Genomic DNA, 26,137 nt, shown 5'->3' on the forward strand with positions numbered 1-26,137 from the left:
GCTGATATTGGTAGTAATACATTTATTTTTATTGCTGAGTAGTATTCCATCATATGAATACACTACTGTTTGTTTATTCATTCATCGATTCATCCACTGAAGGCCATTTGATGCATTTTCATTTTTGGCTGCCATGAATAAAACTGCCATAAATTTCCATGTACAATAATTGTATGGGCAAATATACCTGTGTTCTAGGAGTGAAACAGTGGGCCATTAAAATATATCTATATTTAATTTTATAAGAAACTGCCAAAATGTTTCCCAAAGTAGTTTTACCATTTCACATTTTCACCATCAGTGTATAAAAGTTCTGATTGTTCCAAACCTTCACCAAAACTTGGTGTTGTGTTTGTTTTAACTTTGCATTTCTCTGGTAACTGATATTAAGAACCTCTTCATGTACTTATTTCTCATACATTTGTATTCTTTGGCAAAGTGTCTGCTCCAATCTTTTGATGATTTAAAAAATCAGACTGTTTCCTTACAATTTTTGTTTTGAGATTTTTATATATTCTGGGTACAAGTCCTTTAACAGATTTATGATTTGCACAGATGGTGTTCTGTGCTTTGTTTTTTCATTTTCTTCTCAGGGTCTTTCAAAGAGTAAAAGTTAATTTATAAAACTTTCAATTAATCACTTTTTCAAGTTAATTTTTTTCTTTAATGTTTCAGGCTTTTGATGTCATTTTCTAAGAAATCTTTGCCAACCCATGGTCACAAAGATTTTCTCTTATGCTTTCTACTTTTAGGCTATGATCCATTTTGAAGTAGTTTCTGTATATGATACAAAGCACCAATTAAAGTTATTTTTATTTTCTCATTTAATTTTTGCTATGGATAAATTGTCCCAGAACTATCCGTTGAAAAGACTGAATTGCGTTTGCTCCTCTGTCAAAACCCAGTTGGCCATTTACTTCTCAGAGCCTGCCCATGCAAAAAAAAAAAAAAAAAAAAAAACAGTTGGCCATATATGTGTGGGTCCAGTTCTATAACCTATTTTGTCTACTCTGATGCCAGTATCAGACAGACTTAATAACTGCAGTTGCATAATCAGCCTTGAGGTCAGGTAATTTCAGCAGTTTCAACTTTGCTCTTTTTAAAAATAGTTTGTTTAGTCCAAATCTTTGTACATCCATACGAATTTTTAAATAGTCTTACAAATTTTTACCAAAAATAAGACCTGATACAATGTGGATTGATCAATGTAGGAGGAAATGCCATCTTAACAAAATTGACTGTTCTGACCCATGAACATGGTGTATCTCTCCCCTTATTTAGATCTACTTTACTTCCACTCAGCAACATTTTGAACTTTCCATTGTAGAAGTTTTACATATCATTTATTATCTTTGTCCCTAAATACTGTACACCATGTTCACAACAATCGACAAATAAATGCATAGGTCTATTTCTGGACTCTATTCTCTTCCATTGATGTATTTGTCTATCTTTATGCCACTACAATACTGTGGCTTTATGACAAGAATTCAAGTAAAGTAGTATAAATCATCTACTTTTAATTTTTTTTCCAAACTGCACAAAGTATAATCAATCTAAGTGGTAAAGCAATTTAAAGATTTTTTTTGTTCTGCAAATTCACAAGTATATTTTGACATGTTCCATTCAATCTACTTAAATAAAAATATTTTGGCACCACAACTTATTGCTAGCTTTTTTAATCTAATAGCCGTGGTAAACAACAGCCAGCCTGAAAATATCATCTTTAAGCTATCCACTTTTCATGACTTTTAGCAAGAATCAGGAGGGAGTAAAACAGTATCATTTTGGAACTCACTGAGTAAGTCAGTGGTCTAAATTCAAGGTCTAAAATATTTACATTTAATTTTCTTAAATAACGAATGTTAATTAGAAGACATAAACTCTTTAAACATAGGTTAGATATAGTTTGTTTCTTTTAGGCTTCTGTGGAATGTTAATAAAATTAAACATTTAAAAAATGTTCTCTGTAATGTTAATAGCATGATTATTACTTAGGTAGCACATTAAGCTAGCATTATATTGTAATAAAATTTAAATTGTCATTTTATATTTACCTTGACCACACTAAAAATTATGTAATATAATAAATACAGAAGTATATACAGGTTAGCAGGAAAAAAAACAGAATACTAGAAAAATATTATACTACATAAAACATTACACTATAACCATTAAGGAAAGCTCAAGCATGTCTGGGTTCCTGATATGGGAAAATTTCCATGTCCTAAAAACTACAGTTCATTCAAATACGTACTCTTTAGTTAATTTATAACATCAATTATGTTTAACATTTTGTTCTAATACATGGCTTGGTATTTTTAAAAATCATTTTTTGGGTAATTTCCTCAGAAAATTATACTGCAGAAACATGGAAGGAGCTTCTTGTTAGTCTTAATATGTAGTCAAAATATAAACCCAACTTCTAGACTGTAAAATGAGAATGAAAATATCACACACTTTAAATAAGAATTTCAGTCTGCTAAATATTTAAGTGTTTGGAATGAGATAATTGCCTTGTGAAGAGGGGCATATACCTGTGAAGGAAAAATTTTGAGTGACTAATCAAACTCACGTGCCACACTGGCAACAGTGCATCAAGTACATCTTCTCTCATGCTCAGATCACAAGCATGGAGAAGTCTACAGGTAAGACGGCACTGGAAGCCACTCCTAAACAATGCTTCTGTGAGTCAAGAGGGCTGGCTATCTGTATACATCTTATTTTAAAAAGCAGCTCAAAGCGGGCATTTCCATTCATTCTGTTGTTATCTTACTTAACTGCACATATTAATCTAAGCTGTTTGGTTTTTCATATTCTCCTTTAGGAGTAATCATCCTGGTCAAAATAACTATTAAGGAGCATTTTAGGTCCCACTTATGAGAAAGGAAACAAACAATGGCAGAAGGACCCCAGGATGGCTGTTGACTTGGGAGCAGTATCCTTTTCTGCGTCAACAATCTGTCAGGCAGTGTGGACACTTCTCCTGGAAACTAACACTTGACATTCTCTGGGCTGGCTGGTGGTTATTAAGCTGGCCAAGACTCTTCAACTGCACATGAAGATTTGCTCCCTGCCCTTGAATCAAGGGTCTCTGACAGGTGATAAAAGTAAATCTTGGAATGGAAGATGTTTTCTGTCAGCCCCCTAGACAGTCTTTATCACAGCAGGGAATTATTTACGCCATTTGGAACACTTTTGATACCTATCCCTTTCTGAGCTGATTGTAATTTGCGTGGGCACTCTGTGATAAAAAGTAAACCATGTCAAAGAGGAATACATCAAAGAAACACCGATTTCAAATGTACTCTATAAGTTTGGCCTTTTGGGTAACAACTGTTTTTTGCTTAAATATTGTAAATTCAGTGTAAACAAAAGTGCCTAGACTGAGTGGCACTAAACTGTTTTTCTTGAAACTAAGGGTCTTAAAGAAGTGTTTTTTAGTTCTGTTTTTCTCTTTTGTATTAAAGAATCATCTTTGATTTGTACCATAGAGGCAGATAAATGCCAAAATGACAGATACCTCTGTCTCTGAGACATTGTCCTATATGGTATAAAGTTAATAGCAAAGTAATAAGGAGCCTCTGGACCTGACATAAAATATAAAGTCGTGGCCGCTCAACGCAGGCCTCATGATCTATCACCTGCAAATGCTGTGACCACAGCGTGGCTGCCTCCACCGTGGTGGGAAGATGGGTTGTGCATGGCTAGTCAGGAAAGGGCTACTGAATGGACAGCTCCCCAGGGCCACCCTTGCTGGTGAGCACATTAGCTACATGAACATTTCAATAGTAACAACTGGTGCATCAATAAACTGAAAACCTAATAAAAATTCCCACATCAGCACACTTATATCACACATACCTCCTTCACTGGGCCCTTTCTCACAATGAATATTTAAGTTAGTGCATTAAAATAACAGGTTCCTAAATTGCATTTATAAACTTAAAATTTGTTTCCAAATTTATGCTAAACACTCAAGAATAACTCTTATTCCATATGGAAATTAGGATAGACTCAAGACAAAATCTAAAAGGAATGGATTGCATTAACTTTCATTCATCTTGCAAATACCTTATCGGGCTTTCAAGCTACCTGGACCTAAATGTTAAATAAAGAATGAAACAAAGTGTTCCATAAAACAGCATATTTTATGTACCTGAATTTTTATGCCATTTTGAATGTGATCACCAAACTTGACCATTCTCAAGCTACCCAAAGAAAAGTCCAAAACTGAGGTGCAAAGTGGGTTATCACATGATTTATCATCTAAACTAGAATACTTTAAATAATTGGTGATATTATTACACAGGGACAAATGACATAAACCAGGACTGTCCCAGGCATGTTTAATTTAAAACTACTAAAATAACTACCTATAAGACTTATTTGACAAGTGCTGTCATCCTTTAGTGTTCCCAATCAAGGAATTTATTTTTATTTTGTTGAACCAGCAGCAATACACATCGAGGGGGGAAAATAAAAGCAACAACTTCAATGCACATATCCCTCTTATGGTGCTTCCTGGTTGCAATCCATTCCCAGGTGCTGGTATAATTTTAAAAGACTCGACTTAAGCCACACCTGTTAGTCCAAACTTGCAGAAAGATGGATAGTGGGGTAGGCAATAAGGTAGGCAGAGAGACAGGTGGGAAGAGAGAATGGAAGATAGGTGTGAAGGCACGGCGAACAGGTGGGTAGAGACCTATGGGGAGGGAGACAGAAGGAGGGTGAGAAGGAAGGAGAGGGAGATGGTCTCCCTGGTTTCCACTCAGGATCTCCCAGGCAAGTCACGTCTACGGAGAAAACAGCGACATGGATATAGCCTTTGGGAGCATTTTTTTTCCACCTACTGAACATGAATTTTCTGAAGATTCCTGATCTCCAACCCTGGCAATCAGTCTATTTTTAAAAAATATAATATTAAAAGCTTGTTATTTCAATAGAATTTTCTCTTGATGCCCAAGTATATGCATTTTACAAACATTAAAAAGAAGAGCAATGGACAAAGCCAAAAGTTTATGCTGGGGGCAGTGCAACAGTGGCTCAGTGGCAGAATTCTCGCCTGCCATGCCGGAGACCTGGGTTCGATTTCGGGAGCCTGCCTGTGCCAAAAAAAAAGTTTATGCTGGGCGATTTTATTTTCCTTGCTTTCACCTCCTAACTCGCTGGTGAGGCCCTGCTGCCAAGAACATACTGGGGTGGCCAGGGACCTACTGACCTGTGTGCTGCCTCCGGTGCTTGGTGAGGGCGTGCCGGGTGCCGCCTGCAAAGCCGCAAAGGTCGCACAGGAAGGACTTCTCGCCTGTGGCAACAGTAAACAGATGAGGGACGGCGGAGGTCACAGATCATTAAAACATATCTATCAAGGCTTTCAGGGTTACTAATTCCTCCAATCAAATGTTTCCATGTAAATATGTCAAATGGGAATGAAATTACCACTGCGGTTTATTGACTGTGATAAAATCTGAAAAGCACCACTGAACATAATTACATACTTGTCAGACCCATAAAAATTAGCTTTATTATCAATGGAATGGTTTTGTACAACTTCATTTCTGTTAGATGTCTTCCAGATGGGGCTGCTTTATGCACTCGAACAGTTTTTATGCATATGCTGATTTTTTACAATTCCCATACATCTGGCCTCTCTGAGGTGAGTAAAGATTGCTTGGAATAGTTAATATACAGTATATATGATTCTCCTTAAATAAAACATATTGAATTTTCTAACAGCTTGAGGATACTGAATTGGTTTTACCTGATTCTATCAGGATTTTCTTTAATAACTTACTACTTAATATGAATTAAATGGTTTCCTTGAACACACTGAAGATCCCAAGTAACAATAAAATGCACATTACTCAGTTCCAATAGCAATTCAACACTGTTTATGCTTCTCGAACTTTCATGGCATAAAAAATAAGTTGAGGAAATGCTAAAGAAATTGCAGAAAAACTGAAATTATTTATCTTTAATGATAGTTCTTGACTACAAACCTTTACAATAATTAGAGATAGATTTGGCAGACTTGGTATTTGTTAAAGTGTGTAAACGCTCATTTTTCAGTATTTTTACTTGCTCTAACACTGTGCCCTGCAGTTTTTAAATGCAATATATCTTTCTACTATAGCATATTTAGGCAATATGTGCTGGCAAGCTAGGCAGTTTTATCCCATAAGACTCACAAAGGAGGGCAAAATAGAATAAAAATGCTAACCTTGGAGAGATTTCGTGAAATTATAAAATACTATTCTAGAAATAAAATAAATCATTTGTATCTATCTTTATCTACTTTGCTAATTTAGACATTTAATGCAACAAGTCTTTCAAGGGTTTTCCTTGAGTCAGCCTTGTTTTGTTCTAAATCACTTTAGTATATTATAACAGAAATTTAGCTTGAGGCATTTTAGAATTGTAATTTGCTTATTTAAGGTTAGAAAAAAAAATAGCAACTATTTAAATATTTAAAGGCAGAATAATTTGGGAAACCAAAAAGAGTTCCCCATTTATTTAAGGGCATTACTAACTTTTTCTAATTTTTATGAACATACATTAATAAAGAGCATTTTAACCAAATCATACTTCCTAGTGTTGTGAAAAATGTTTGTAAACATTTTTTTTAAAGCCGATATAAAAATATTTTTCCTATCTACTTCTGGGGTTAAGCTTATTCTTTGATGACATTATTTCAATATGGAAACAGAAGATTGGTAGATGGGCTGTGAAGAATAAAGTTTAATTATAATCACTCCTTCAATTATTTAATCAATTTGAAATATAAATCTTTCTAACTATCAATTAAATAATACTGAAAGTAGATTCTTTTTTTAATCCCAAAAGATGATTTGTTCATTAATATTAACATATCGTTCCATTTTGAGGCAAAATTGTTCTCTACAAGTTATTCATTACCCTAGTTTTGTAAGTGTCAACTCCTTGTACATGTGTAAGAATGTGTGTACCTCCCAAGATGTACTTTCATGCGCATGTGCATCGTGGGCATGAGGCAAAGGGGGTATTGGTTCTACGTCACCCAACGGGTACTCTTTCTAATGAGAAGAGAGTATTTTTACTACTACTGGATTCAAGAAAAGCATGCTTGCTTTCTCTCATTTATGAACTTCTCAGTGAGTCATATCATTCTTATAAAATAAATATATTAACAGGCAAAGAAAAATCCTTAAGAGCTTTATATTTTTTACATTCTGCATGCTTATATCCTGTAAGAATAGTTTTATTGTGGCTCCTATTTTAAGATACGCCTAGTGACAAAGGCAAAAATTATTCATTTTCTATGTGATACATTAGTGACCTTGATTTTTTTATATATATAAGATTTCACTTAGGATGTTACTCTCCAATGTATTATATGTCTGTCATATTTACCCTTGGATCTGTTTTTTTTTTTTTTTTCATTTTAATTCAATTTTCATTTCTTTTGCTTATTTGTATGGAGAGGGTAAGGGTGTTAGGGTATGGCAATGGGGAAACAGAATACAGACAGCTATTTTTCAAGGAAAAACTTTTAAAAAAAAGCTAGATGTACTATTTCACTCATTATGAAGGAGGTTCATTTAACATGCCATATTTACATGACAGTCATTTTGAAATATAAAGGAAGAGAGTTTTGTTCTTAACAACTTAAATTAGTTTCAAGCGTGCCATTCTGCATTCAAATGTAGAAAGACATGGAAACCAATCCTTTATTTTCTATTAGAAAACAGCCGCTGTCCCCTATCTCTCATTATGGTGCAGACTACAAGACCTAACAACAAAAATCCATATTATTGATCTAGCCAAGTCTCCACAATTATTCTTTAGAAGGAAACGCCGACGATAAATTACATCTGCACTGGCTTTTCATCTGCTGTTCGATATAAGTGATCTCTCAGGGCAGGCTGGAGACCTTAAATCGTCAACACCCTTGTCAAAGAAGCTAAGGAGGCCTGGGCTTCCCACAAACTGCTTCAGAAGAACTTTCAACCTATAATTTCTAACAATAATACAGGGTTCTGGGCAATCAGAAGAATATTTGGGAATACTGATTAAAATTTATTCTTTTTTTGGCCCCTGAAACAAAATATTTTCTCAGTGGCATAATGAGAAAGAAGAGCACAAAAATACCAAATTGCTCACCATAATATGACTAGGGTGATAAAAGAACAGTATTCAAATAAAAGAATGTCAGAAAGTTCTAAGCCCAATGTAACTTAGACAATGAAAATCAAGTCCTCAACACAGAAACCTTACAGTGTGCTATGAATGGGATATATGCTTATAACGGGCAGAAATGAGAGTATGTGGTCATAAATGTATATTGAATCCTACTTTTACTATCAGACGGTTCAAATGCTAAACAGTTTGCTAGATGTCTTCATGTTAAATGGATGTGAAGACGGACTGCTTTTAAATTTTTAACTTTCTTGTGAAATTATAGAAGCTAAATTCAGATTAGTTTCTTTGAATTAATTATCAAAAACTCTTAGATCTGATAGCAATCTCCTCCTAAATACTGATTTGATTTAAAAAATTTTAGATGGTAAGTTAAACCAAGATTGAATAAGGTTCAAAATATTATAGAACTGGTCTATATCAGTAACAAAATACAAGACTGTTTCTCTAGGAAAAGGTGAATAATCTTTCCCAATAAGCTTCTAAAATTGAAGGTTACTTTGTTTAAACACATGTGTGTACACACACAACATAACGTCACTTTAAAATTATCCTGAGTTTCACAGAAGAAAAATGAAACACCGTATCTATTACTGTATAATTATCATATTCAAGGCAAACTCCTCAAACAGGAAATCATTTATATTGATTAGCATTAAAATTAACGCATATGTTGAAGCAGGGCACTGGGTTTTTAAGTGTGCCCAGCCTCCGTGTCCAGAAAGCCGGTGTCTCAGACCTGTGTGGGTCCGGTAGTGGTCTTTCATGGCTGAGGCGGTGAGGAACGAGTAGTGGCAAGTGGGCCAGGAGCATTTAAACGGCTTTTCTCCCGTGTGCAGTTTCATGTGGTTGTTCAGGGCCCACTTCTCTGTGAAACTTCTGTCACACAAGTGGCATGTAAATTTCCTGGATGGAAGGAAAGAGAAAAAGAATGTAAATATTACACACACACTGGTACACAAAACCCAGAAAGAAGATCGTCTTCCAGGCTGCGAGGTGAAAGCACGGACTTCTGTGGGGAGAATTGCAGACCTGCTCTGTCATGTCTGTATAACCAGGCATTGATTTTTCTGTCCGGGCCTGGCACTTCAGCCATTTATTCTCTGCTTTGCGGTTGGGCCCAACGGGTTTGAAAAATTCTGTTACAGTCCAGTCACCCCTGAGGCAAATGTGAGAATAGATTTCACCTGTACAGGCCTCCACCACTTATCCAGGGCATGGACTGTCAGAGCAAAGGCTAAATGAAAAGCTATCCACACTAAACTACTCAGACAATCCCCTGCTCTCTGCCGGGCCGCGGTGCAGAGGGGAGACCTGCGGTGACAGCAGCGCTCCGGAGAGACCAGGCGGCTCCTCCACCACCACGCTACACCCTCTGGCAAGGGGAGAAAATCCCAAAGGGGTTTCTACACAAGGGGTCCTCCTTCTGTGGGACCATGAGGACCCACAAAGAAAGTTTCATTTTATAAGAATAAAAATAAGACTATACTATATATTTTTCAAAAATCAGTGTGAGGAAAATATACCTTAAGGATTTCCTGTATATATATATACATACAGTGTATATATATATATATACAGTTTTGTGTATATATATATATATATATATACAAAACTGAAAATAACAAATCAGGACTTCAACTAGAAAATATTTCAGCCCTGCTATTCACAGTTTAAGATCTTTTTATACCTATAAAAAGGAGGGGAAAAAAAATATAAAAGAACTTCAACAGTTCCTCTGGTTGATATGTCCCTTTCAGTTGCATTCATGAAATCATCGCTAAAATATACTTTTTATTTCTAATGTATTTTAGGTTAAAGGATCCCTGTGACTAACAAAATAAGTTAGTGTCCAGACAATTATTTAGGTTAATGAAAAAATAAAACCAAACTAAAATCCAGTATGCCAAAACAAAATATTTCAATAAATAGATAACCAGCAAAAGAGAGAACATGACTCTACTAGTTGGATTTCACTGTCATGGATGGAATTAGGCTTTTAGCAATTTAATGCAATTGAAACTACAGGTTTACAATATATGTGCTTTAAATTATAAAATAATCAAGGTGATGTATAGAGAGTATATCATTTTCACAGAGGTTTTAGCCATAATTTTATAAATTTCCTTAGTTCCATAGGGGCAAAAAAGAATCCCAAGCTTCAAATAAACGGCTTTCCCATTCTGAGGCAAATGTGGATTACTTTAACAAATCAATCATTCAGAGTTTGACAAATTCTTATGAATAGAACCATGAAACCACATTTTATAACTGCCTCTTCTTATATACAGTAATATTTCTACAGAGTTCTATTTTAAATAGGTAAAATTTACCAAATATTTAAGAAATTCCACATAAAATACTGAAAAGACTATATTAATATTAAAATTATCAATTAATATCTTTATATAACATTTGTGTAGAGGTACTATATTTACACCCATTAAAAGAAAACTCACTTTCAAATTACTATATCAACTGATCATTTCTTACTGGTACTTGAAAATGATAAGTATAGCTAAATACTTCAAAATGCACTGTAAGAAAATATGTTCGTATATTTCTCTGACAGGTCTTCATGCATTTAACATTTCAAAACCATGACAAGGATCTTATTTTCAAGATGAATTCCCCTATCTACTTTTTCTTCATGTATTTATTGTGGATCTAACCTTCTCTTACAAGAAATAAATAAGGAGGTTAAGTAAATACCATCTTTTAACAAATAGTTTCTCCAGACTGTATTACAATTTTATGAATGACAAAATAAATCCCTCATTTTTAAACCTACCACAATGTACACTTAACCATATTACATCCATGTAACTTCAATATGTGTACTCTATTATTCATACATAATAAAAATGTTAAACCAAAGCTTAGTGCCTGTCTTGAAATAACAAAAGCCAGACAACTCAGAACTAAGGCCACTACTTGACTTTCAGAAAACCTCACATATTTTACAATTTGCTATATGAAAAGTTCATGTACTAGTACTTTGAAAAGAACCTGAAATAGAACCAATGCAAAACGTTCTTATAAATACTAAGACCTACTCATCAATCGGGTATTTCCTGAAACCATACAAATTCTGAGTCCTCAAATGTTCTAAAAGATTTGCCTTCATGCAACAAGTCAGTAAGGACTTTGCAACCACTCAAGGGACCCTGGCTCTCCTTGGGATCTTGAGGTAGTCCATCTTGAATTCTCCAGGAGAAAACTGAGCTAAAATGTGCATTTCTGTGGGGTCATCAGGCTCTCAGAAGCAAAGGACATCAATACCTGTTCTGCAAATACTTTAGAAAGGCCTGACAACACTATTCTAACAACACCATACTAGATAGATAAAGAAAACACAGATGAAAAAGAGGTGGATTCCATTCTCGAGGAAATTATAGCCTGCTAAGCTAGAAAACTTATTAATAAAAATACCTTCAATGCCAGAAAAAAACTAATTTTAAAAGAGGAAGCAAATAATGAAGTAGATGGGGGGTGGGGCAGATTAGAGAATGCTTCCCACAAGTGTCATTTAATTTTGATGTTAACGCTAAGTGTCTGTTGGAAATACATATAGCAGAGAGAGTCTCAGAGGGAGGCAATACACAGACAGAGTCAGGTGCAAGGTGCAAGGGTATTCACAAAGCCATGTCACTGGGATTCCAAATGTCCTGCTGGAATTCCAAATGTCCTGCTGCCCATCTAAATAAAGAAGCTCCTCCATTTCCCAAAGAAGTGGGAAAGGATGAACCTCAGAGTGATTTGAACAGTGAATAAAGAAGTATTTGCAAAGTACCCTAGGGGGAATGGCCAAGAAAGGGGGAAAATTCAACTTCCCTATTCAGAGAATTCCTGATATTCTCGCAAGCCCTGGGGACAACCAAATCAACAGTCCTCAATCTTGTAGTTTGTACATATCCTTGCAAAGGACAGGCAAAGCCTACTTAAAATTAGGCCTAAGAGTCACCCCCAGAGAACCTCTTTTGTTGCTCAGATATGGCCTATCTCTCTCAGTGAACACAGCAAGCAAACTCACCGCCCTCCCCCTCTACGTGGGACATGACTCCCAGGGATGTAAACCTCCCTGGCAACGTGGGACAGAAATCCTAGAACGAGCTAGAACTCAGCATCAAGAGATTGAGAAAGCCTTCTCAACCAGGAGGGGAAAGAGAGAAACGAGACAAAATGAACTGTCAGTGACTGAGAGGTTTCAAACAGTTTCGAGAGGTCATCCTGGAGGTTATTCTTACGCATTATATAGCTAACCCCTTTTTAGTTTAAAAGGTATATTAGAGTGGTTAGAGGGAAGTGCCTGGAACTGTAGAGCTGTGTTACAGTCGCCATGTTTCTTGAAGATCATTGTATAATGATACAGCTTTCGCAATGTGACATATGATTGTGAAAACCTTGTGTTTGATGCTCCTTTAATCTACAGTATAGACAGACAAGTAAAAAATACGGATAAAAAATAAACAAATAAAAGGGGGGACAGATGTTAAAATAAATTGAGTACACTGAAATGCTAGTTATCAATTAAAGGGAGTGATAAGGGGGTATGGGAAAAAAAATAGGAGGAACAAAGATTAAAATATATTGGATAGGGCAGTGCAACAGTGGCTCAGTGGCAAGAATTCTCGCCTGCTGAGCCGGAAACCCAAATCAATTCCTGGGGCCTGCCCATGCAAAAAAAAAAAGTGTGTGTGTGTGTGGGTGTATATATATATATATATATATATATATATATATATATACATACACCCTATATATATATATATATATATATATATATATATATATATATATATATAAACACACCCTATATATATATATATATATATAGGGTAGATGGAAATACTGGTGATCAATGAGAGGGTGGGGTAAGGGGTATGGTATGTATGAGTTTTTTCTTTTTATTTCTTTTTCTGGAGTGATGCAAATGTTCTAAGAAATGATCATGGTGATGAATGTACAACTATGTGATGATATCGTGGGCCACGGATTATACACCAAGTATGGAATGTTCATATGTTAAGAATGTTCATGTTTGTATGTTGTTTTGTCAATAAAAATATTTAAAAAACCAATAATAAAATAAAATAAAAAAAGAAGTGGGAAAGCCCTAGGACTTACACTGAATTTAACTTGATGTTGCGAAGGCATTTCTTCCTCATATGGTGGTCCTCCATATGAAGCTTCTTTTTATCTGAATTTATGCTATATGAAATAGGTCTGCTTTGCAAAATTGTACTGGGTGATAAGATCTATTATATTATGAAGAGAGTTTTATACTAAGTCAGTGGACTCTAAAAGGGTAACAAGCATACAAAGTAATACGACAATGTTTGGTTCAGTCTTATATCTGTAAGGTCCAGAGAAGTGCCAGGCACACAATGGGGTTCCATAAATGATTTTAGATGGGCTGAATGAAGACTGGTGATTAAGCACATTTGTCCTTCCTCATCTCACCTGACTTCAAAACCACCAAGTGAAGTCTTCATATCCCAGAACCTGGGTGTCTTTCATCCAGACTGCCCAGAGCTCCTAATTCTCACATCAGGGGTCTTTTTTCCCTTTGGCAGTATTTGTGCTGATTTTACATCTTGGGGCAGATTTCAAACACAACAGTAAAAGACAGAACTATGTTCTACCACCCAAATTTATGTATCCAGATGCTAATATCCATGATTGCCATATCTGTTTCCAATCTCTTTCATACTGGAAACATATAAAACTAATTAAAAAATTTAAACATTTAGAAACAAAATTTGAAAAATGACATGGTAGGCCATAGCAGAGATCTAAATAAAACACAGCTAGAGAGCAGAAAATCGTAACTGGGTGGAGAAGATTTAGAAGAGCTACAGAGAAAACAGAGCCTCTGAAATGGGTCTCAGCAGACGGAAAGGGTTGAGAGAAAGAGAAGACCAAAGAAATGACAACACTGGATTTCAGAACAGAGAGGAAACTAGGAGCTCAGCTGACAAGACAGCTATACAACCTACTGTACACTATTAAAAAGATCAAAATACCAAGGAGTACAATAAGTCATATTTAAAAAGGGCATTTATCTCCCTTTTCATCAGGTTCACTATAAGTTTCTATCAGATATAAAGAGATTTTAAAGAGTTCCAAAAGGAAAAAAAAAAGTCACAAGCAAAAGAAATAAAAAAGATACCGGCAACACTGGGAATTACAAGACAATGTGACAGTGCTCTGAAAAATTGCAGGGCAGTGCTTTAAATGTAGAATGTTTTACATTATACCTTTAGTAGTTCCTAATAACAGGTGTTTTTATTATGAACATCCTGGTTTCTAGGGATTTAGATGTCTTTTATGCTAAAACATTTTGGAATAAAGCCTCCTTTTTTTGTGCGTGGGAAACTGTGGTATTAATCAATTACAGAGTTAATTCTTTTGCACAAAGTTATAAGGATTCTTAAATTAAACAAAGCTTTTCCAAACAAATTTCTAGTGCTCTTGATAAATAAACTAGGTTTCTTTAATACTGTGCATGTGCTGTTTTTTGTTGTTGTTGTCGGCATCCCTCTTAAACTTAGAATTACTCCAGGACTTTGTTCTACTTGTTAAATTCTGAGGAAAAATTAAGTGGAAAAAGGGATGAGAAAGAAGCAAGACACATGTTAAATTCTGAGGAAGAAATAAGTAGAAAAAGGGGTGAGAAAGAAGCAAGACAAGATGTTCAGCACCGCCAAGGGATCTTCCTTTCTAAAATGTTCTCATTATATGATTGGCAATAGCAGAGCCAAGATTAAAACACACATCTCTAGACTTGAAAATAAGAAGAGAAAACACTAACTATTGTCATTGTCAGTTCTATAACAGTAACTAGAAATCTCAACCTGGGTGTTGCTAGGCATTATATACAAAGTGAAGCTAAAGAATTAGCAGCAAGCTGTGAATTATATGATTACTGGCACCATCTTAATATGTATTTCTAATGTGAAAATACTCTCAGCATAAATGTCTCATTTTGAATGTCTAAAGAGCAGAAAGATTATGCATTAGCCAAAGAAGTTGCATCCCTAAACTTAACTTTTCATATTACTAGAACTTAACTGTTCATATTACTAGACTAACGAAATATTCTGTCAGGAGATTCTATACTCATCTCTTTCAAATTGTATCTCTAAATACAAATGTTATTATTTTAATAGGTGAAAGTTTATTCTATTTATTACAACTTAATAAAAATCTATAAATATCCCTTTATGAAGAGAAAGGTACTTTGATAAAATTGCTTACTTGATAATTTCAGCCATTTCCAATCAAAGCTTTCTCTCCCACCTTTCAATTGCTATTTTTATTCTTCTCAATTATTTCCTCACCTGTGGAATCACACTCACTACAAACTAAATTAGATGGTCACTCATTCCAACGTACCTTTCTTCTCTTTGAATTTCTAATTCCCTTCTTGTCAAGTGCTTCTTTCATGCATTTGGAGTCTCCACACTCCAACATCACGGAAGAGTAAACTTAATGACCAATGAAAGGAAATGTAACTACAAGATCCTATTTTATACCAAAATGTTTGACAAATATATAGAAGTCTGCAATTACTTGGAGTTTGGAAGGAAGCAGGAGTGCTTTAATCAGTGTAAGTATTGGTATAATTTATTTTGTACAATAATTTTGAAGAACAATCTAGCAATGGTATTTAATACTGAACAAGTCCTATCCACACCATTTATACAATGTTCATTCTAGGTATATACACTAAGAAACTCTTGAACATTTTCAGACATGTAAAAAAAATTTGTTTTTCACCATTAAAATAATAAAACTGGTGAATATGCCTAAGAGTCACCTGCAGAGAACCTTTTTTGTTGCTCAGATTTGGCTTCTCTCTCTAAGACAACTTCGTAGGTGAGCTGGCTGCCCTCCCTTCCATACGGGGCAAGACTCCAGGGGTGTAAACTTCCCTGGTAACATGGGACATGACTCCAGGGGTCAAGCCTGGCCCTAGCATCATGGGAGTGAGAAAACCTTCTTGGCAAAAAGGGGGAAGATAAACCAAACTAAATAAAGTTTCAGTGGCTGAGAGATTTAAAATATAATTGAAATGTCAATCTAGATGTTGTTTTTATGTAGTATGAAGATAACTTTTCAGTTTCTGGTGTATTGGAGTAGACAGATGGAAATACCTGAAACCGCTGAACTTTAATCCAACAGCCTTGACTCTTGAAGATAACTGAATAACTACAGAGCTTTTAAGGTATGACTGTGTGATTGTGAAAACCTTGTAACTGACACTCCCTTTATCCAGTGTATGGACAGATGAGTTAAAAAGAAGAAGAAAATAATAAAACTGGAAGCAATCTAACCATCTATTAGCCAAGGAATAGATAAATAATGTGCTTAATGATAAAATGTAACAAATATTTCAAAACCATGAAACACAGGTTTTAACTGGTTCAAAGTTATTACTGTAAAATTAAAATTAAGAAACTTAATTGGCAGGAATTGCTGGTATTCAAGAATAATGCAGAGACTACCATGCTATGAACGTAATACAGGGTTTACAGGGTCTTTATTATCACTGCAGTCCAACACACCAATAATGCCATTCAACACCTTCAACTTCCTCAAGTAACACCAGTGCACAGGGAGTTTCCTTGGAATAACAGCCTCCTTCTGTAATTATTATAATTTAGTAATTATATAATAATGTATTGGGAGATGAAATGAAACTAGAATTTGATATGGTCTTTGCCCAGTAGGGTTAACATACAAATTTCTACTAAGCTGCAAATATAATGGAAAAAATAATCACTTTCTTGAACAAAGAAGCACATAATAAGCATATAAAGACAACCACTGAAGAACAACTATAATACTCAATTAATTCACATATGTATCTTATGCTAAAAAGGTACCCCAAAGGATAACGAAGCAAAATGAAAACGTTCAAGAAATTCTACCATGATAATAAATTCAATCTCTATAAGCATCATAAATTATGAGATGACTGCATTGTTTTTGGCCTGGGAAACAGCTGAGTAAAAATAAATATTACTTCTTTTAAACATAAACATTTTTTCATGCATGAAAGTCACTAAATTCACTTTGAAATTCCAACATTATTCCATAGTAATCCTGTCCATTTTACTTCTATGAGGTATTAAAACATAATATACATGTTTAAATAAAATATGTAATTTTAAGCTAAATGGAAAATTAAAATTTCACACTCTTTTCTTCTAGGTTGAATAACCAAAAGGTACGAGGCCAGCTAAATAAAAGTAATAGAGTTAAGCATGCAGGCTCATCTTTTGGCCATCCCCTCCTGAAAAGGTGTGTACATGTGCTGAAATACAAAGTCCAAATAAAAATCTTGAACCAAGTGATGAAGTTTTATCCTGAAACCAAGTGTTACAGGATAATACTAATATCTAGATTATTTAAATTAGACTAGGGTTTTGAGAGCTGCCTGATTTAGATCATATATAAAACACAAGCATGGTTTATAGTAAGAAACTCAAAGATCTAAGATTAGAGAGGTTTCATTTACCAAATTCAACTCTTAAGGCTCCAGGGTGGCTTGCTGAGGAGAGCTGAAACACCTCCCTGAGGGCTCTGACTCAGTACCAGTGGGAGTCTGCTTCTGGAGCCAGGAGTCTTTACTGCTTTTCTGCCCTGAACAGGTGATAATTAGCCTAATTAACAGGCTAGATTCTTGTTAACTAGTTGGAAAAAAAAATTAACCTCGCTTTTGCTAAAGCCTGCCATTTTTTAAAACTCTTAACATATCACTTGGGTTCTAAAAACGGTGGAATATATTTCTCTGGCACTTTCAATTCAATTCAAGAAATGGGTTGAAAAGATTTTAGTCAAAATAATATCTGGGGTCAGTATTAAGTATTAATCCCGTGTTACCTTAATCTACAAATAATAAGAGAATGACTCATTCTAAGAAAAACTTTCAAGAATTACACCGGCTACACCATCAAAGATTTGAATTCATCCTTCAAAATCTCATTTCCATGAAAATTTTCTTTGTCACAGATAATGAAATGGTTTTGACCAAAACAAAACCATCCCATTAAATCTGGTTGGAATTTCTCCCATTACAGCATGCCCTGAATCCAAAACTCTTCAGCACAATAGAATCTTAGATCAAAAGTTGGAAAACTCTTTGTGACCCGGGTCAGATAGTATATATTTTCTGCTGCCACTACTCAACTCAGCGATTTCAGTACAAAGGCAGCTTCAGACAATATGTAAAATAATGAGTATAGCTGTGTTGCAATAAAAAGTTATAACTTTATTTACAAAAACATACAGTGGTGCAACTAGGTGAATGAACTTCAGGAGAGTAAGTTGAATGAAATGTCAAAAATAAAAAGACAAACATTATATGCCTCACTCATATGGACTAATTATAATATAAAAACTTAGTGAACTGAAGTTGAGAGCATGGGTTATGAGGTTGGGGCCTACTGAAAAGGGTCTGGATTATGAGCTCTTACAGCAGTCACATCTATTCAAGAGGTGTGCCTGTTATTCTAAATTCTGAGATATTGAGCTGTTTGTATATAACCTGGTTGTTGCCAGAAAATTTGCGTATTTCTGTGACACCTGAGACTCAGAGTTAGAGCTCTGAAGCTATAAAAGTCAGCACTACCCTATACAGGAACTGTCTAAAAAATAGTCAAAAATTCCAAACTACTTTGACTAGAGACATGAATGAAGTTGATCTGGATAAGACTGGGATAGATCGGAATACAGGGTTAAGGGATGATATCGTCCATATTTTAAAACTTCAACTTCTGTGTGAGACCAAAGAGAGAAGTGTGTATTTGGTGCAAAATTCGTATTTTGGGTAGCACATTTCCTAATTTAACCTGTCTGATCAGTTTAGTTGAAGAGCCTAAGTACATGGAATCTTGAAAACGCGATGAGATCTTCCTGGTTTGTCCAGGTTAGTGTGATGCCCAGTTATATCCCAGAGTTATTTGGGCAGTGGATAAAGAAGTATTTGCAAAGTCCCCTTGGGAGACTAGGGAGAAAAGAGGAAATATTCAACTTCCCCATTTGGAGAATTCCTGATATTCTCACAAGCAGTGGGACAACTAAATCAATAGGCTGAGCCTTCAATCTTGGAGTTTGCCCCTATGAAACTTATTCCTGTAAAGGACAGGCTAAGCCTACTTTCAATTATGCCTAAGAGTCACCCCCCAGAGAACTTCTTTTATTGTTCAGATGGGGCCTCTCTCTCTAAGCCAACTCAGCAGGTGAATTCACTGCCCTCCCCCCCTACATGGCATATGACTCCTATGGGTGTAAATTTCCTTGGTAATGAGGGACAGAATTCCCAGGATTTGCTGGGACTTGGCATCATGGGATTGAGAAAGCCTTCTCAACCAAAAGCGGTTAGAGATAAATGAGACAAAATAAAGTTTCAGTGTCTGAGAGATCAAAAAGAGTCGGTGGAGGTTATTCTTACGCATTATATATCCCTTTTCAGTTTATAGTGTATTGGAATGGCTGGAGGGAAGTACCTGAAAATGTTGAGCTGTGTTCTAGTAACCTTCATTCTTAAAAATGATTGTATAATGATTCAACATCTACAATGTGACCGTGTGATTGTGAAAACCTTGTATCTGATGCTCCTTTTACCCAGAGTAGGACAAATGAGTAAAAAATATGGATAAAAATAAATAATAGAGGACATAAAGGATAAAATAAATTAGGGTGGATGGAAATACTGGTTAGTGGTCAATAAGAGAGGGGGTAACAGGTATGGGATGTATGAGTTTTTTCTTTTTTCTTATTTCTTTTTCTGGTGTGATGCAAATGTTCTAAAAATGATCATGGTGATGAATACACAACCATGTGATGATATTGTGAGTCACTGACTGTACACCATGTATGGTCTGTATGTGTGTGAAGATTTGTCAATAAAAATATTAAAACAAACAAGCAAACACAGTGGGCTGGATTTGGCCTGCAAACCACAGTTTGCCAACACCTGATTTAGACAACAGGTTACCCTCCCACCCTGCCTACACCCATCAAAAAAAAAAAAAAAAAAAAAAAACCTGACCTATACAGGTTTTAAAAACATGAATGCTGTTGGCAAAGAAAATTTCATTAAACCCATATCTCAGTGTTTGAGAAGTTGGTTTAATCCTGAAATAGTCATGTTTCTTGCAGAGCTTGAAAAACTACAAAATGAGAACAGGTGGAAGGAATTACACTGCATATGAAACCCATTTAAGTCACAGACTGTCCTGTCCTTTACCAAAATACTCCCTTTCAACTGTATAAGATAGGTGGAGGGCTTGCAAAGTTGAAACAATTTAAACTAACCAGAGAAGCCAAGCACTGGGGAAGAAGATGTATATTAAATTGCCACAAACTTCTAGTCCTGGCTAAGTGAAATTTTATTACTTTAGCATAGGTAAGAAAACACTGGATTTATGCACGGAATGTTAAAATAGTAGTTATAAATAATGGACTAATATTACAGTTTAAAGAACATATAACGAGAATTTATTTTAAAAGATGACTTGTTGAAAAGAATTAAAATTTGGGCTAAAATGATTAAATAAATTTCAGTATCAATTTATACCTTCACCCCAAAAGATTTCACTAAATTTTAATCTTCGGACAGTTACAACACAATCCTATCATCAAATTATTATACTTCTTCTATATCAATCAATTAAAAAGAGTTTTTTACATCTACTAAGTGTTTAGTAATGAGTCATGCTATGTGCAAACCTACAAACATATGATACACAAATATTCATCCCCCAAAAGAGCTATGATCAAATGGATGGTCAGGAAAAATAGTGAAATTAAAAGAACACAAAAATAGCAAGTTATGTGGGACTAAAACTTTTTTAAAGATGTTCAGAAAAATTATCTGTGAATATAGAGGGGAAGAGTTGGAAAGGGCTTCATGGACAAGGCAGAGCTTCAGAGATGTCCTGGAAGACACATGAGACCTAAACAACAGAAGCAGCAGAAATGACAAGAGAATAGTATGTAAACTGTGAGACAATGAAGTCATGAGGCATACAATAATGTGAATGAACCTGGCAGACATTGTGTGATATAAAATAGTCTAGAAACAAAAAAGCAAATACCGTATGGCTGCATTTAGAAAATACTTATAAGAAAATTGGGACCTAGATTGTAATCTCTTACAGCAGTCATAATTAGTCCAGAGCTGTAACAGCTATTTCTAGATTTCGAGAGGCTCTGCTATATATGTATAACCTGGTATTTCCCTGGGAGTCTGGGTACCTGTCTCACACCTAAGACCCAGAATAGGAGTTCTGCAGGTCTGAAAGTCAGCATTGCCACATACAACAACTGTTAAAGAAAATGATAAAGAGATCAGGTTTCAATTAGAGATAAGAGCGAAGCGAGCCCAGTCAGGACTAAGGTAAATCAGAATACAGGAGTAAGGAGGGCATTGTATTTTAGAACTTCACCTACTATATGAGACCAAAGGAAGAGAGGTCAATTTTGTCCAAAACCTAAATTTTCTGTAGCATAATCTAACTCAACCTGTCTGGATAAATCACTGAAGCAACCCAAACACATGGAGCCTAGTATGAGAATGAGGGCTTTTAATACTACCTCAAATGAGTATGACTGCTGAATCATTATATTGATATTTCTTTTAGTCTCTAGTGTCTTGGAGCAGCTAGAAAGAAAAATCTAAAATTTTAGAAATGTAACCCAAACCAAACTCTGAAATCTATTCTATAACCAACTGGTGTGGTATGCTTTGAAATTTATTGTTTTTTTTGTATATATATTACTTTTCACAATAAAAAAATTACCATAAAGACCCAAAACAGGCTTATAGAACAGGAAACAACGCTAATTAAAAGAAAGTTAGTCAAGTATCAAATTAACTGAGGTAATGTTATTTTATTTCAACTTTAATATTTCAAAATTAAACAAATCTGGCATACTAATGGCAGATCTCACACTCACACACACACACACACACACACACACACACACACACACACACACATAAACTCCTGTATCAATTCAGACATGCCTGAATTTCCTTATGGTCCAACTCATAAGGAAACTATGATTCTTACAGAATTTGTCAAAGTCATAATGATTTTATAATCCAGTGTTATAGAGCTATTGTCAAGAACATGTTTCATTAACACTGCTATGTAAACCATTACTAGTACAAACATGTTGCAGAAAATCATCAACTATCAGTATGGAATAGATGCCTTAAACCCCTTTTTGCTAATAAAGCTGATAGTTTCATAAGAACAATACTGCTCGGTTCCTGGCATGCCATGCATTCAGAAATCATCTTTTGGGGTCAGATACTCCTGGTGCGGAGGAAACAGCAGCTAATAAGTGGATGGCCTTGGGCAGCCTCTCTGAGTCTCAGTAGAACCATGTAATTTTTACTCCTGGAGTGGAATCAAGTCAATATTTCTAAAAATACTGAGCATACTTCTCTTCATTTTGCATCATAGCCTCTATCGTTGGTGTTCTATAAATAGTAAATCAAGGGAATTATCTATTATTACAAAACTGTTTAAAGCAAGAAAGACATGGTTCCTACTGGCTTCCTTGACAGCAATCTCTGCCAGCTCCAACTTCTCAATAAAGACACATTGGAATACTTTAAAAAGAGGAGTTTTCTTAATAAAACTAATAAGTCAAAGATAACATGGCTGATCGCAAGTGGTGTTGCATTACACTTTTTTTTTTTTTTTAAACATGGGCAGGCACCGGGAATTGAACCCGGGTCCTCTGGCATGGCAGGCAAGCATTCTTGCCTACTGAGCCACCGTGGCCAGCCCTGCATTACACTTTTAACACATGAGTTTTAAATCTGCTAAGAACCAGTAATTGACACCAGTGTATTTCTTTTTAGCTCTCTGTCCTTGGCACATTAGGTAAGTGTAGACAATCACTATTCATTCAAAAGATGATTTCAAATAGGATTCAAATATTCAGTAGATTAAATTTAAATGTATAAAATAATATTTCTCTTTAACAAACAAGTTTAAATTCACCTTTGACAATGGCAGTAAGAAAATTATACTCTTTTCCAGTAAATCATTTTCTTCTAATACTGGAACCTATTTTATAGACCCATGCATTTATATACTCAGCATATTTGCGAATTATGCTATAGGTTTTTCTGTATCTGTTAAAAAAGCAGAATTTCTAGAAATTTGAATTTATGTGCCCGACTGACAAAGGACTGCCCTATCTAATCATAACTGTGTGATTTTCTGGAGCTGGGACAAGCAGCATTTTCAAACTTCAGGTATTTCACTGTCTTGGCCTTTGTCATCATGTTGGCCTTCCAACATGTCAGGATGATCTAAGGAACCACTTGAGCTCAAGGTAAGATTAGCTAGAAGGATTGAGATGTATTGCCCAGTAACCACAGAGTTCAAGACAAAATTGACCCTTTCTAAGACCTTACTCCAAAGAGAAGCAGTTACAGTACACTTCTTGAGTAAATTACCAAGGTGTAATTTTAATTCAGTAGACTAATTCAAAGTGGGCATTGTAGGATCTTGTATAGATCATAGCTCACATTAAATCATAATATTCTGACATACAGATACACAGAAGCATCATTTCTAATTTTCTTGATTCTTTTATTTTCTAATTTATAAATTTAAGGGAAAAATTCAACATTACATCAACATAAAAAAAGTTTTTAAGAGCTTTAAAGTTATTGTGAAGATAAGTAGTTAACAAAATAAGAGTAGGTCCTTCACTGTTTTGCACATATGCCTCTACTGTGAAATAGGTACAAAGTAACTGTCAATGAAATACAAATGAAATTAGAGAATTCATACTATTTGAGACATATATAAATGGGAAGAAAAAACTCAAATGCTGGGCAAAGCAACTGAGTATTAAATTAGCTTCCCCTCACTATGAAACAGATAAAATTATATACTTTAAAAACTGGATAGTATGCCCTCATGGATTCTCCTTTTCACAAAACAGATTTGCAGATTTCATCCAATATAAATATATTCTAAATTATTTTGAAAAGATAAATTCAGATAGTCATCTATAAACAGTGCATATAGATCATTTATACCAATTTTTCATATCTTCAATACCTCAAATAAAAGACTGCAGAATAACATCATTTATTATATTCCTTCCAGCATTTAGAAGATTAAACTAAATTTCTTTCTAATATAATTAAGTGCATAAGTAAAGCCAAATGGAAGGAAGCAGGTGAAAAAATGTATTTATACTTGGGATAAGTATAGTGCATGCAAGGTTAAAATACCAAATTAACCAAAGCTATAAAAATGAGGTTAATGAAAAAGACTTTTTTAAATTATGGGTTGGGAAAGAATAAAACTGAAAGGCAAATAACTTACTACTTTAGACTTTATGATAAAAAAGAAAACAAAATTGTAAGACTCTATTTGCTGATGTCTTTTTATTGAATACGTGTCAGACTGAAAAACAGGAATGGATTAAAGTTCAAGAAATCATTTTATGGAAGGTAATAAAAACGACTCTTTTGGCCCTGTGTAGGTAGGAACAGCTGTGCAGATCCGGTGTGAGTCAGATCTAATGGAATGTTGTTCAAAGCAACTGGCCAGCTGCAGTGGGGTGGGGGTCTGGCCAGCACAGTTCCCAGCAAAGGCAGCAAAGGGAAAGGATGCAGAGAGAAAAGGTGCCAAGTACTCACTGAGGGCGGCAACTTGTACATACTGGGCCTACTGCCAGCTCAGCAGCTCACCATGAGCCTTTCCCATGTACCAGATTACAGGACAAGAGTGAGGCTTGCTCTACCTCACAGCAGCATAAAGTAGCAGTGAGAGTCCACGACTAACTCCTCCTTAATACATGCCTTTTTACTCGACTGCCCAATACCCGAGTCTGGTAGTCTCTACCCTACTCTAGTCATAGCTGCTTCTCAGTCAGCTCTGCAGGCTCCTCCACATCTCCCAGCCCAGGAATGTAGATGGACATGGTCCTCAAAACTCCTCTCTTTCCAACCCACACTCACTTCCCTGCTGATCTATATTCTGATAGCTCCCATATTTATATTTCCAGCACAAACTTGCCTTCTGTATTCAACTGTCTACTCAATGCCTCCTCACTCTGTCAGCAAACAAAATTTGTTTTTACAATGGTCATTCATCCCTATTTAATCACACAACTACATTATTCCAGTTGCTCAGCAAAATCTTGGAATTCAGCATACTGTTTATCTCATTAATCCAGCAGACACCTGCAGGGGCTGCCTGCTTTTCAGATGTCATACCTGTGCACTTCCATCTACCTGTGCTGCCACCACCGTGGAAAATCCACCACCATTTCTCAGCATGACCGTTTCAAGAACCTCCAGGAACTTTCTTGCTTCTGTTTCTGTCTTTCTTGCTTTCTTTCATTCAATCTATTCTCTACACAGTACAGAAAGCGATTTTTGTGAAATTTACAACAAATCATCCCAGGTCTCTGTTCAAAACCCTCCAGCCTCACACTGAGAGAAAAAACAACAAAATCCTTAGAGGATCCTGGAAACCTTAGACGGTCGACGATCCACCCCCTTTGAACTCACACCCACTCTCTGCCACCCTGTGCCCCCTTCCCTGCCTGCCACCAGCCTCTCTGCTCTCCCAATGGCAGAACCGTACAGTCCACTACAGCAGTGCTTCTCCCTCTGCCAGAAATGCTCATGGGGCTCAGCCCCTCTTCTCACTTAGATCATCACTCACATGTGCCTTCCCTAGGAAGCTTTCTCTCGCCATCCACCACAAACCATACTACCCACCCTGCCATTCCTTGGGGCTCATCCTTGTTTATACGTGTCCTCACTATACCAATACTGGCAGATATTTTACTCATTAATTTTGCTTATTGACTGTCTGTCTCCCCTGTGCTAGAATGTAAGCTCATGACAACAAAAATTTTTGACTATTGATTTTCTGTGATATCTTCAGGGTCAGCAGAG

General features: G+C 35.6%; 1 protein-coding gene across 10 annotated transcripts in view; it reads right to left on the reverse strand.

Annotated features, from left to right (window-relative positions):
- ZNF407 (zinc finger protein 407) overlaps positions 1-26,137 on the reverse strand; it is a 530,790-nt gene that overhangs the window by 224,038 nt on the left and 280,615 nt on the right. For all 10 annotated transcript variants that reach the window (XM_077135216.1, XM_077135209.1, XM_077135213.1 and 7 more), the window contains 2 exons: positions 8,915-9,081; positions 5,222-5,305 (listed from right to left, as the gene is read on the reverse strand). In XM_077135216.1, coding sequence (XP_076991331.1) covers positions 5,222-5,305; positions 8,915-9,081 — 251 coding nt within the window. The remainder of the gene's footprint in view (positions 1-5,221; positions 5,306-8,914; positions 9,082-26,137) is intronic.

The sequence above is a fragment of the Tamandua tetradactyla genome, chromosome 18, assembly GCF_023851605.1.
Source record: "Tamandua tetradactyla isolate mTamTet1 chromosome 18, mTamTet1.pri, whole genome shotgun sequence".
In the NCBI taxonomy this organism is placed as follows: domain Eukaryota; kingdom Metazoa; phylum Chordata; class Mammalia; order Pilosa; family Myrmecophagidae; genus Tamandua; species Tamandua tetradactyla.